Raw genomic sequence first — 14,896 nt, 5'->3', positions numbered from 1 at the left:
TGCGATAAGTCAAACCCGGAAGTGCTCACCGTCGACTGCGGTACTCCAGCTCGACGAGAGGAGTACGCGAAGTCAACGGGGGAGCCTACCTGCCGCGTCTGGACGGAGGTAAGTTCGAACTAAGGTACTTCGAACTTCAGCTACGTTATTCACGTAGCTGAAGTTGCGTACCTTAGTTCGAATTGGGGGGTTAGTGTAGACCTGCCCTTAGTCAAAGTCAGAATTTACCAGTCCCCAGAATATAACTGCAGATGAAGGTATATTTGTGTACCTCCCCTCCACCCCCCAATTTAACCTACAAATACAATCGAAAAAGCGAGAACAGTGCCTTTATCCATCTTCCCTTGTAAATGCTGCCTCGCTCTTACAATCCCATTGGAATCATTGTTTAAAATTAACTTTGATAAGCTTCCATAGACTCGGTAAATACATAAACCTTTTCCTTTCCTATTTATTGTAGGCAAGAATGTACCTCTATTCTATAGAAAATACTTACTCGGAAGTCAAATGTAAGCATATTTTCAGGAAAGTGGATCTTTCTGTAATATCTATCTGTCAGGGTTGGGCAACAGCATTTGGAAGACTAGGGAGATTTTTTTTTGGAAAAGGCAAAATTTTGGCAATTTTACTTGCACAACATAAAAGTAGTTGTGGCGTGTGGCTTGCTAGCTTTTTACGTCTAACGAATAATGAGTTTATAATGAGATCTACCTGCAAGATTTTTTGTTGTGTGACCGTGAGCATCAGCAGTACAGATCAATTAACCTCAAGTTCAGCAATTCATATTTCCTTCCCTCTCAACCCCCATTCAAGTTCCTTTTAAGCAAAACTCAAATCTCAAATTTTAAACAATGGGCCACTCTAGCATCTTGTCAGGAACAAAAGAGCTACTGTACCTGTTTTAAAATAAGATAATGCAAACAAGTTAAAGTCTACTTATTTCAAATATTCTACTTGTTAGAATTCACTAACAATAAAAATTAGCAGTTAATCAGTTCAGTCCACAATTTAGTTACACAGAGAAGGTGTTTGACAGCTTTAGGGAGCCCTGCAAATTAGGCACTTTAGATTTATACAATTGTACAAATTATAGGAATTAGTTCTGATTTATGACAAGTCTTAAACCTGTAAGTATAAGAAATACACAGAAGTAGGTATAGCAGCATTATGGCATAGGATGGATTAGGATTATGGAGTAGGATTAGCACTAGAGTAGCTACAAGCACATGCAAAACCAAAACATACAGACGGATCAATAATCAATTTCTTACCCAACTCCGGGTCTCCGCCCTGGTAGCAGTGAAGATCCTGACTGTGGTTCCCCCAATCCTCCTGTGAATATTCCTCCATAGTGCTGCCATCCGATTCCAGCTCCTGGTACAAGCCGCTACTATTAATGAGTACAGGCTGGCAGGGCTGCGAGTCCCATCCTCCCTGACCAAACACCTGTTCCAATTGTTCAAATGTGTAACTGCTTTTCCTTTTCCCAACACCATGTTCTTTCACTCGACTGTAACACCTGCGAAGGGTCTAAGACACAAAACCTTTTGTTACTCAATTGATGCTAGCTTTCCAGAATGGCACGCACTCACGTGCAGATAGAATAAGAATGCTAGACAATCTGTTTATTTTTACTTATATTGCTCAATCTTTGTCCCATGTGTTCAAGTACTATAATCCAATCACCAAACTGCCAAATTAACCTTTGTAAGACAGGAAGCATCACAACTTTGATGTTCCTGACACACGATGCTTTAGCTTGAATATCAATTACAAAGAACAAAGTTGTATAGCATCTGCAGGTTCGCCAGTTTCAAAGTTGGGGATTTTGAGGGCAGGGGAGAATACATAAGTCTGCTACATATTACAGGAAAACAAACACAAATCCCATCCAATATACCAGCCAGCCCATAGAATGCACACCTTCTACAGGAAGGAGAGAGTACAGCTGTTGTTGTGCCCACAGTTTGGAGAAGGTGGGGGAGGGGGAGATAGAAAGAAGAGTCCCCAAAAGCAAAGACAGTCCAACCTTCCTTATTCTAGTAAGAAGATACAAGGTAAACAATGTTTGCCTAAACTATTTAGCTAGTAAAATGTATTACTTACATATTTTGCATTCCTTACTAACTCACTCTCTCTCTTGGGAAGCTGCTGAAATTTAAAAGAGGTCAAATCAATAATGCTCCAAATTCCCAGACTCAAACATCAAATCATCAAGAAACAATACTAAGATGGCCACATCTAGCAATCCATTACAACAGAGTCCAGTTCAGATTTTGAAGCCTCCAATAAAGACAGATTGCCAAGCTTAGACCAGGTTTTTTGCACCTATTTGATTTCTTATTCTAGTGGCTGAGTTGGTAGCAAGTACTATGCATTATTATAAGATACAGTATGAAATCTAACTCTTCTGCATCTGCTTCCAATTTTCCAAGTCAAGGAGGAGCTGTTTAGAAAGTCTTTGAATTAAAAACATTAAGGGACATGAATAAAGTGTGGTTCTACTTTGAAAAGTGACTAAATTGCTTTGTAGGATTCCACATCTACTGCGTTTCAAGGACTTCCTATCAGATGTACTCAATTTACAAAACATTTTTCTCGTAACTGCCATCACTTCAAACTGAACCTTGAATAAGAAAATCAAGCTGTGTTCTCTCACAAAAGCAAGCATTAGGGCTTGAAAGATGCACTTCTGGGCCGAGGACAGGCTCTACTAGGTCACCTTCTACAGAGCCACCACGTTTCTAGCACTTTTGGTTGCAAAAACCACCTTCCAAGCCAAGAATGTAAACCGATGTCTCTTCTGGATTCTCAAGACAGCTCCAGTGTGGCTCATAGAAACAGACAACTCTGATCAGTTCCAGGGCTGATATTCAGAAATCTGGAGGGCAGAAGTGCAGCTATCAAAAACTCATGCTAGTTGCATGCTGCTGCTTGGGAAAGCTATATACAGCACCAACAGCAGGCACAAAGTTATTCAATGCTGAAGAGTCAAAAAATGGAAACTGGGACAGTGCAGAGTAGCAGAGATCTCATCCCTCCCAAGATGCAACAGCCAGGAGACCAGAGAGGAAGAGAAACTACTTTTCTTCCATAACTGGAAAAAGGTGCTTTAAAGTGTCAGAGCTACAAGCACCCCCTCCCTTCCCAAGCAAGGTTGTAGGACAATATTCTAGTTGAAACAGGAGCAAAGGTGGCAGGGGATATTGATCGCAGGGCTACTGTCCCCCTGCCACCTGTGTCTTTAGTATCTACCGCTGGTTAGTAGGCAGAGTCCTCCATTTAGTAGGTGTTGGGTAAAGTTTTCAAGTGTTGATAATCACTTTCCACCTGTTCAACAACTGTGTGTTCAATGGGGCCAGATGAGTAATTGTGGGTAGAACTAGACCCTGCATTTGATGCTTAATCTGTTGATGATCCATGAGAGAACTGCATCCCTCTTTGGGGGAGGGCACTGCAAGGCTAAAGAAGTAAACACTAAACAGGTCAGTGGTTAGACCAAGCAGGTAATACCCAGATACACAGAGAATACATGCGAGTAGGAAGTACCAGTTTTAAAGTCACTTTGCAGAGCAGAACTACACTTTCAGATGGATACTTTGTCTCACTCTAGACTGATGCTACATTTTTCACCTCATTTATGACAGTGTCACAGGGTAACATGTAAACTACTATATCATTTGTGACCTGAAGAAGAGCTCTGTGTAAGATCAAAAGCCTGTCTTTCACCAACAGAAGTTGGTCCAATAAAAGAGGTTACCTCCCCCCACCTCGTCTCTCTAAGATCCGACAACTGACACAGCTACACCACCATTGCATATCATTCATAGATTTTTTTAGAAATCAGTGTACTCAAATTTTAAAACAGTTTTCATGACAATTTTATATTATTGCAAGGTATGTAAGATTTCCTTATCCAACTGAGCAACAATGGTACTGCTGTCTCAATTTGAAGGCCCAAGAGATTCTAACTGCTTTATTAATAGCCAGGCTAAATAAACACACTGTTGTCTCCAGCAAAGTTAATGGAGAAGCTTCAATATCCTCTGATTAGGTCCTTTGGGAGCCCTCAACATCTGCAAACATTGGCTTCAATGCTTAAAACTCAATTTCAAAAAAGAGTTCTCCCTTGGATGGATGTTACCAAATTATCCATTTAAGACTTCAGCAGAGGCAATCTTATTAGCAGCCATTTATTTCATTCGGCCCTCAACACTAATGTTATTTTGCGAAGACCATGGCAAAAGTTCACCAAGCACCTACTCAGCAGAGACCAATGCAAAAGATGAAGGAGGCAGTGCTCTGGTCAGAACACATCTCCAGATACTTTGGTAGGATGGAAAGCATATGCTGAGATTACTGCCAAAAGGACCCAGGGCCTTGCTTGGATGATTCCATCTTTCATATTCACCTCTGGTCAGTAGACATCTGATAAATTCAAAGCTTTCTACAACCCCATTAGCTTCTGAAAGAAGAGCTCCTCCTGCCAACCTATAGCTAAAAACTGTTGGTGGGACCTCTATTTTCCTTCCCTGGAGTGGCAGTCCCTACTCTATTTTCTCCTCCCCACAGACATTTTCCATTTGCTTCATCATGGAGATCTCCTCTATGCCTCTACAGCACATGGCTTTAACAGCACTGAACTAAAACGGGCGTATTCTGTTCTGTTTCACTGCTGCCCCACATGATTCTGCATGACCACCTTGCAGCTAACAAGAGTTATTCATTTCACTCGGCAGCTGTTTGCAGGCTCAAGAATGCAGCACGGCATCGAGACATTCTGCAGATTTTCTGCATAATTATTATAAAGAAGAGCAGGGGGGGTTGTTTTTGAAAATGAAGCCTTAATTCTCCCTACACCTATAAGAATTCCCATGTTATCACTGGAGAGAGGCTTTTTCAAGCCTTGTAGTCCCTCTCTCCCTCCCAGAATGCAGCTGGACTCCTGCTCAAGGGCATTAACACCACATCTCCATATAGTGTCCTACCAGCACCTTTATATCGTAAGTCTTTTCAGAAGAAAAAATCATGTTCATTTTTAATGTAACTATTCAATGTGTGGTGCTAACCATCAGATGCCTTCTCAGAATACGCCAGAACAAACAAATACTGGGTGCTCTACGCTCAGAAAATAAAGACCGTCTCTGCTCAACATTTATAACTTAAAAGCCATACATAGAAAATGTGGCACTAGGAAATCCAGAGACGCTTGCACTACATGCTCAGCCCCTGGAAACAGGTCACCCCTCACTGCTGCTGTAGCATATAGGTACCTCCAGTAGTTTGCCCACTAATGCTGGAACCGAGCCCTACTCAGCAGCTCCAGTTTTCCAGGCTGTCAATATGGGCAGTGATGTCCTTATCCCCACCAATCAGTTTCCCACTGCAGCTATGTTTTCTGAAGCTGTATACCTGACTCACCTGGTCTAGTTATGAATCACCAGTGTAGCTAAGCAAGAGTTCCATGGAAAAGACTGAAAGGGCAAAGGGCTGAGGAGCTGCCACACACGTACGAGATTTTATCGGTTAACACTTCGTACAAGTCAGTGATCCTCACCATCTTGTTTATTTCTCCAACAGCAAACAACCTTCTCCAATTAAGGGGAAAAATTCAAAGAGAGGGTCTTTTGTCATGCTTACTAAAAGTCTATGTATGACCAGGTAATGGTCTTACAAATCTCTGCTGTAAGATACTCCAGATCTTGATCAAAAATAGATTTATGGCCCTTTGTTTTCAGTTTATTGATTTTTACTGAAAATTTCCCAGATTTTACCAAAGCTATTACTCAGTTTTTACTGATTTTCACCCATATTTTGGAAGTGCCAGAACTCTCTGAACCCAGCTTCCCACTTTGGAAGGAGAGATAGCAGCTCGTTAACTGGTCTCTCTCCTTCTGGAGCCAGTCCAGGCTTTGGGGGAGCCAATTCAGGAGTACCAGAATGACTTGAGCACTGGTGTATGTACAGTTTTCAATCCAATGGCCAGCACATACATGTTACCACTGTTGGAGAGAAGTATCCATGCTATCAGCATTCAGAGCAAACGAATGTTAGTGAACTACTTTTCATGCTAAAATGGGTTCAAAATGAAAAAGCTATCCAATGACATTTCAGAACATGGAAGATTTTTTTTAAACTTCAAAACAAAGATACAAGAGAAGAATATTTACCTAGAAAACTCTTTAATTTTGTAATAAGATACAACAATTACCAGGAAATTTAAAAAAAACACCACTGAAAACAAAGGGCCGTACATATGTTCTAGCCCAAGCAGAAATTACAGGCTTGATGCAAGAATTTCTGGGTGAAATTCTCTGGCTTGCGTTAAGCAGGTGGTCAGACTAGAGGATCATAATGGTCCCTTTAGGCCTTAAAAATCTACATACTGGATGAAAAATATGGGTGATCTGAATTTTTGTTCTGCTCAGGCGGCTTCCAATAGCTCTCCTTGTGCAAGCAGGTTTTTATTTATTTATTTATTTTTTTAAAAGACGGTTTGTCTGAAAGAATGAAATTATTTTCTGAGACCAGTAAAACTCTACTTCTGGGATAAAGTTTGGAATGGTGGGTAGAGCCCATCCAATGAATGGTACATTAAACATCTTTATATTACTAAAGTTCCCATCCCAGAAGTCCTCTTGCCAGGGTAGCAGATACAAGGAGAGCAACACAGAGGGGAGTTTAACATTTCTTTACCAGAAGTGTTTTCAGGAACTGGTGCCCTGAAGAACTTTTTAATGAGAGGATGATTCAAGAGACTGGAATTAGTGTCAGAGTCCAACATGCTTACTCAAAATTGTCTCTAGAGCCTACAGGGAGCAAATACCAAACTCCAGTTGAAAACCATCCTGGCAGAACACTGATTCTTCAAATTGTTCATCTAGATCTACATTCTTGATAGAAGTGTGTGCTCAGCTCAGAAGCTTCAAGCAAGCAGTGTCTGTTGGGGCCACTTGCCTCCTCCCCATTGCTCTGGAGTCATAAGGCACAAAAGGGGCAGAGGCCAAAACTACCATCAGTTCCATCTATTAATTCAGGAATCCTTGCTGACCCCTTGAGAGCTAGCCATATGACTTCTCTCTCAGCAAATAAATAAGCAGTCGTCAGCCTTCTGCAGGCAAGCAAGGATTCGTTAAGAAGAAGTCCAAGTCCAAGTTATAATGCTGAGTGAAGGACCAGAGTTCTAAAGAGCAGCCTTGCATAGTTCAGTGAGAGATTTTGAAAAAGCAAGTAACAGAGGCTGCCTTACACCTATTTGAATGTGATCCAACTCTCAGAGGTGGCTGAACATGTGCCAAGTCAGAACAGTCAAGCATAGACTATCCAAATAAATCACCCTGTGGGCTGAGCAGGATTGACTCTCTCTTATCCCTATAAGCCAGAGTGACCAGGGATGTTTGGATTGTTTTGGTCTCGTTTAAATAGCTAAGAGTCTTCTGTCCACACTATGGACCCTGATGTGAAAAACACTTCCCTCAATGCCACTAAGGCTTGGAGAACAAAGCCAGCAGGTTGATGTCCAGCACCAGAGATCACTTGAGACAGGAATTTGGGATGAGGAAACAGGACCACCCTATCCAGTGTAACAGTGTAAGGGATGTCAGCTATCTACTGCAATAGCCGAGAGGAATGTTGTTTTTAAAGAGATAGTAGAAATAAGGGGGAAATGACCTCATGAGCTTCATTTGCCTCTGTCCTAAGGTTCATATCTCATGCTGTCTATGGGAACATAGCTCAAACCCATCAGAAATTGTCATCTGTAGGGTAAGTTAAGACTGACAATCCTCACACATGAAGATAGAAAGCTGAGACAGCTTGGACTTATTTTGGACCACCTCAGATCCACCACTTCTTGATTTGCTCTTTGGACTTATTTAGCCACCAACTAGCCCTCAGACATGCTGAACTTTGCTTCCATCCTCAGTTAATTTAACTAAAGCAACAGTTTGTTAGTGATTCTCCTCTGCAATGGCTGAAGCACATGCTTTAGACCCCAGGAGATCCAACTGGATTGATTTTTTCATTAGTGGCAGCAGCAGTAGCCAGAGATGCTGAGAAGTAAAACTATTCCTATGGACTTGATATTATTAGTCCAGACATTGTCAGCTAAGGAGCAATGAGAAGTCCACATTAATGCCTGAAGAAAATTAGAATGACAGGAAGTTTTTAAGTGTCTACTTATTAATCTGTCGTGTTGGAGATGACAGCTCCAGGGAAGCCAAATTGGAAGCAGCAGAACAGCAGCTAGACCTCATCTCCTTTGAGGATGGAAATCTACAGAGACCTCTGTCTAGTCCATTTCCACAAAAGTTGAGGACCCAGGGCTCCATAAGGACAAGGCAGTTCAGAAAATCTCCACAAGTACAGAAGGCTGGGGGGGGGGGGGGGGGAAGAGAACAAAGATGGGGCAGATGCATATTCAGGGAAGAGACTCTTGCTTGTTATCAAGCCCAGTGGAGCAAGCAGAATAAGTCCCAACTTAGTCAAGGCACCAAGGAAGTCTGGCGTAGACTGCCAGTGCCACCCCTCGTGGCAACACCACCACCATCAGGATTCCTACGTGCTAAGGCTCTGGTGGCAAAGCCTGAAGTGGAGTAATGGAAAGGATTCCTGCTACAGTTAAAGACAAACAGAAAGTCTTACTGGTACTGATGGAGGCATTAATGAGTACAAATGCTTCAAACTTGGTATAAGGAACCCATCTAGCCACCAATATCATGGCAACAAGCACTAGACAGGTCTAGATCTGAGCATGTGACTGTAAAAGGAAGGAAAAAACTAGACTCCACATCAATGAATTACTTGAACTTCAACACAGCTACCATTAAAAGCATTCCTTCCTTGTGTCAAGATCTCAAGATACAGCTCCTTGAGCAAAAACAAAGCCATGGTGCATTAGCTCATGCATTTGGGGCGAGATGGAGTAGACAATTACTGGTGAAGAGAGTATCAGAGGGGTAGCCGTGTTCGTCTGGATCTGTAAAAAGCGACAAAAGAGTCCTGTGGCACTTTATAGACTAACAGAAGTATCTCTTCACTAGGTCTTTGCTATTGTGCTCTCACCTGCTGACCAAGACATTGTTTTGCAGACTACTTAATAACAGTCCTTAAAAGCACTAATGGTGATCTTTAATGAATAAGGGCATCCCAGAGTAGATTTGCTTGCCTTCAAGGAAAACACCCTCTCTACCGTTCAAAGGCCATCAAGGATTACTTTTCGGATGCATTCCTCATCCTAGACTTTATTAAGGCCTCCTTTATACCTTGCTATCAAATTCCTTCTGTCTGGTCATCCAGGCAGATTTCAAGGGCAGCTCCCAGTACAGAAGTGACAAAAAGCACTGCTGATAGGTCAAGCCTCTTGGCTAGCAGCAGAATATGTGGCAGTAAGGGCCAGCATCATCTAAGAATTGATAAGTGGTGGATCAAATAGAACCATGAGAGCACAAGCCACTTTGGCAAAAAGCTGAAATCCTCTGCAGATGTTGCTTCCATCCATTCGTCTAAGTGCTTCTTTCTAACAAGACATCAGTTGTTTCTGACCTGGGTTGAATCACAGCTGGTTCATCATCCAGATCACAGTCCACGAAGCACTGGAGAGCAGTGAGACTGCTGAGAGCAGGAATGATGGAGAGGTGACAGTATTCAATATTAATGTATTGGTGCCACTGCATCCTGTTGTGTCTCACTTGTAGCTTCACAGTAAGCCAAAGAGAGTAGATGTGATGGAACCATGGATTTCATGGTTCTTGGAAGTACAGTAGACCAGCATTAACCTCTGAAAGAAGGCCTTACTCCAGTATAAGGTTCTTTCATCCACCCTTAGAAGAACCTAGATTTTAGTCAACACCATCAAGCGCTGCTGGCATACTAGGATGAGCACTGACACTTTGACCTTAGGCATCACTAAAGAGATGTTAGCCTCCATTGAGAACACACAAACAATCTGGTTTCAGATGTGTGAGATAATGGAAATGTGTGGAATTCCATTAATGAAAGAAATTACCCCAATGCCACCTTCTCAATCTTGCCCAAAACCAAAAAGTTAGACAGGAAAAAGTAACTGACAAGACCATAGTCTTAGTCATCCTTGCTCAAGAAACTAATATAGATGTACATTTAGCTGTATAAACAAAAACCTACAATTCCAGTGTATCACAGCTAACTTTGCTCTGAATTTGTGGGTTTCATTAGTTTCAGGTGCACCCAGTAAATTCTGAAGCACTTAATAGAATGTAGAAGACAGTACAGAAACAGTCAATCTTCCAGCAGCAACTACTGCATCTTGGCCATTCAGATTCTTGCCTACCAACCTAAAAGTAATTTGGATCATCATTGTCAAGGACAGGAGGCCCAAATAATAGTCTGCCTTAATCAGTTAAGGACACAATTAAAAAAATGAACTAAGTGCCACTAGACTGACACTTACAGGATTATTAATGTGACTTTTGCCAGCTAGGATAGACAATACAATCCACTTGGAAATGACTAGTGCAGATTACATTGTATATTACAATACTCTTGTAGTCAGCTTATAGGAGAAGGATACCTCCATTGTATATTTAGGAAACAGACATGGCTCAGTCACTTTGGGGAAGTTTATACTTTTTCAGAACTCTTAATATTAAGGTCTGCAAACAGGATCTACTCATAGTTTGATCCCCTAGAAGAAGACACACGGACATACAACAACTATCAGCAATAGCCCACTGCAATCCCCAGGCGCTGCTCTTACAACATAGTTCAAAAAGATATCCATAAGGAAGTTCCAAAACTCATCCTTATTATTGCAGTATTTGTCTATTGTAATTTCCCCCCACCTTACAGGTACCACCAGGAAGCTATTCTCATGTATGCAGAGATACAGGAGGTCCTCCCACCAAGGAAGTTTAGAAATTGGTGATTATTTGGAGGAGAGCTACAAGCCCTGGAAAATATGCCTCACACAGAGACTTAAGGCATTTAAATCTATTCAGCGTACTGAAGAAAAGGTTAAGAGGTAACATGGGCTATAAGTATCAGCCCAGGGAGGATACGACAGGGGGCTCTAATCTATCAGACAAAAGGGGTAAGAGCCAGTGACTGGAAGTTGAAGCTAGAAAAACTTCAAACAGAAAACAAGTTTCCAATTTTGAAAAAGTGAGTAACTCGCCACTGGAACAGCTCAATATTAGATGTGCTGGATCATGATTTAAAATCTTTAATTTAAAATGGGATGCCCAAGAGATGTGTTCTAGAGTTAATGTTTGTCACTTTAAGTTAATATTCAAAGGCAGATTGTTGTTTCCCTCTTACTTGTGTCTCTCCGTCATCTAACAGAAGACTTTCCAATTAGAATCTTCTAGGTGTTTTTTTCTTCTGTGATTTATACCACATGTCTGGAGATGACCGGTAAATGTATCAATCATATGAAAACTGTTTAAAAGGTGCTCTTACAATTAAAAAATAAAATGTCTGCTGAGAATATCCGAAGTCCAGCAGAAATCTACCGAACAGTTTGGAGTGTGAGGAACGATTGCTATACACAAGTATTCAGTTACTAAGATCATGGGAATCATGAGGACAGATCAGTGGAGGTAGTTACTCTGTAATACAACTCAAGATTTTGGACAAGTTCTTTCCCTTCAGATCAGCATGATATAGAGATCAACACTAGGTTGGCCATGTAGGGCTCAGTCACAACAGTGGATATAGTGTCGATATTTTAAAAGAGATTCACACTCTAGCTGAAGCCAAACAGATATTACCTCACCCACCTTGTGTCTTTAATATCCCGGGAACAAAATGGCAACACTGAATACAACAATGGAAGATAACTAGTCCAACTATTTATTAAAAAAATAGTGTCAAGTTCAAACAAATGACTAGCATCAATACAATGTTAAGCTGCAACTCTGAAGGGTACTGTCCACCTGGAAAGGCAGATTAATCTGAAAGATGGTGATAGTTTCCGCTATAGTGGATATAGATAAACTGAAATAAGTTAACATGAAAATTCTGCCTGTGAGTCAAACTTATAAACACAGTGTTGTCAAATGCACAACATTTGACAATATTTTTCCTTTGTTGAAGAAGAGTGTAAATGTTATTGGAGAAGAAATTGTTTAAAAGGATTTTAAAATGCATAAGATTACTGCAAAGTATTTTTTAAAATGATATAGGTATACTATTTAATAGTACTCTTTTTCCTTCTAGAAAAGTCTAAAAGCAGAACCTTTGAACATTTCTGCTGTTTTGGCCAGAGGAGATTGACTGATCGAAGACTTTACGCACTGTGCCCACTGTCACAGTACATCTACATGTATTGTTTTCAGTGATGCATTTAAAAGTTAGGACTGGGATGAGACCACATAACCCAAGTATTGTAGCTCAATTATAACTAATCCTGAGGAACACCACTTTCACTAACACATCCGCTTTAGATCTTCATATTATTGTACATACATCAGTCTGACAATGCAAAGTACTATAAAAAAGCTCAGTTTTTATGTAGTTAATCTCTATGCTTTGCGATTCAGGTTAAGAACTAAGCTCTTGTTCTCTCTCTAAAGCAGAGAGAGTTTTAGGTGAACGGAAGATACACAGTTTTAAAAAATGAATTTGCACTTCATGCAGGATGTGGGATGTTTTGTGATACTTTCTCCAGAATATAGCTTTTTTTTTTGAAATTCTGAATCAAAATTAGAGACTCTCTCTTCACATTACTGCACAGGGGTAGCTAGACCAATGCCATGTAAACCACTTTGATTGGTTTCTCTACTGAATAATTTTTGCTCACATACAAGTGAAGAATAACAATAGTACAGGGCAACAACCATGTGTATTTCAGCAAATACACCTCTACCCCGATATAACGCTGTCCTCGGGAGCCAAAAAAATCTTACTACATTATAGGTGAAACCGCGCTATATAGAACTTGCTTTGATCCGCCGGAGCACGCAGCCCCCCCCCTCTGGAGTGCTGCTTTACCGCGTTATATCCCAAATCGTGTTATATCGGGTCGCGTTATATCAGGGTAGAGGTGTAATTCTTCTGTTAACAAGAACTATGAGACCACAGGCAATTTGAAGACCCATTGAATAATCAGTAGAAAGTATCAATGACCAAGAAATGATAAAATTAAGGATATCATTTAAAATTTGTAGAACAGGGAAAATACATGCTCAACGAAATTCTTTTGAGATATCATTGATGTGGAAACTAAGATCTAAATTTTCTGTGCTTCATGGTTAACAAGCCGGTTGGTCCAGAGAACTTCCTAGATCAACAGGGTCATATTCAACGTGTCTCTGTTTGAAGATATAAGATAGCAATAATTGTTAGAACTGTTACATATGAATCCCTAAATTTAGCCACTCTAAAGATTCTGGTTCAAATTTAAAAGCAGGCTCATTTCTAGATTGCAGGCCAGCTGTGCATATGTGGAGAAAAGCATATGCAGATGTTAAAAGACAGGCGATTTGAACTGGGATCATGCTTTGCATTTTACCCTAATTCGAACATGATGCATGTATTTGATACAACTGAAAAATGGAACACACTATTCTTCAGAAGAGTGGGCTAAATGAATTGGTGGGGGGAGGTGAATCAAGATTCTATAGATTCTATGTAATTTAAGTGTTTGAGGAAAACCAAAATAGTTATTGTTTAAAAGCACTAAACATAAATCGTGACTTAAGAAAAGTGGCATCCCAAATATCTTTGTTTATACACTATAGTTGCAATTTCATTAATTTTAGTTTCTTTGTTTAATGCATGTCAAGGGATACCAGTCAAAATAGATTATAAAAATCAATGTGGAGGTTCAGCTATAACTTAATTAAATAAAGCGATTTAGGCTGACATTTCCAAAGGAGCCAGGCGTCCACATCTCACTGAAATTCCACGAGAGTTGGTATTTTAAAGCCAGAAAGCACGATTGTGATAATCGGGGATCCTAGAAATCCAACTGCCATGGGGAACCCCCCCCCACGAATGTGTGTTTTTACAGAGAATCTTTAGTTTTTACATTTTGTGAAAAAAAATAAACACATACAGTAGAGCCCTGTTTATCTGAGCCTCTCCGTCTTAACTGAACTGGGGCCAACAGCCCGGGCCCCATCACCTGGGGCTTAAGCTCTGTGGGTTATCCGAATTTTTGATTGTCCAATCTGGGCCTGGTCCCAATTAGATCAGATAAATGGGTTTCTACCGTATCAATAAAACATTGTGTTCAACTAATGCCAATATATAGCGTGGCTAGGAAAATGAAAGTTCAGGGTTTCATTTTAATAGTGGAAAAATGCAGATTATGTTTTTTCAGAGAATTTTGTGTTTGTTTTTTTTAAATCATGGAAAACTAGAATCCTCCATGATCATCTAGCCTGGTGTTGTGCATAAATAGTCCAGAGAATTTCACTCCGTAATTTCTGCATCGAGACCAACTCTTGGCTCCATTGAAAAACAAACCGCCAGCCTTGGCTGATGCTGGATAATTAGTGAGAAAAGTCTGGTTTTGAGCACTCCAGCACTATCCTGAATGGTCCTCTGAGCATGTTTTCCATACGATACTCTCATCCTCCCAGATGACTGTACTGAAGAGCATCGTAACAGCAGGGTTCCAGGATATGCAAAAGATTAGGTAACGGCATGATCTCACTATTGTGGGGTGTACTGTAACACATTAAGCTCCATTAGGGAATGGGTTCAAGATGTAAAAAGAATGCACCAAAAAAAGTCATCTTCACAAGTAAGTGGCAGCAGCTGAGTCACAGTATTGGACAGCACTAACATTCAACTGCTGTTCTTCACCTGTCCATTTTGGCAGGAAGCCTGAGGTTTAGCCTCTCATAGAATTTACTCATTCATAGATAGTGTATCAATGGGAACCATTCACACACAAAAAGTAAATCAAATG

General features: G+C 40.6%; 1 protein-coding gene across 1 annotated transcript in view; it reads right to left on the bottom strand.

Annotated features, from left to right (window-relative positions):
* MSANTD2 (Myb/SANT DNA binding domain containing 2) overlaps positions 1-14,896 on the bottom strand; it is a 31,623-nt gene that overhangs the window by 16,074 nt on the left and 653 nt on the right. The window contains exons 2-3 of the mRNA XM_026657877.2: positions 2,107-2,197; positions 1,272-1,530 (exon numbers count right to left, since the gene is read on the bottom strand). Of these exons, the coding sequence (XP_026513662.1) occupies positions 1,272-1,530; positions 2,107-2,197 (350 nt within the window). The remainder of the gene's footprint in view (positions 1-1,271; positions 1,531-2,106; positions 2,198-14,896) is intronic.

Source organism: Terrapene carolina, unplaced genomic scaffold (genome assembly GCF_002925995.2).
Source record: "Terrapene carolina triunguis isolate 2854851 unplaced genomic scaffold, T_m_triunguis-2.0 Scaffold374, whole genome shotgun sequence".
Classification (NCBI taxonomy): Eukaryota; Metazoa; Chordata; order Testudines; family Emydidae; genus Terrapene; species Terrapene triunguis.
Note: the sequence above shows the minus strand (reverse complement) of the source record. Positions and strands in the feature narration are given on the sequence as shown.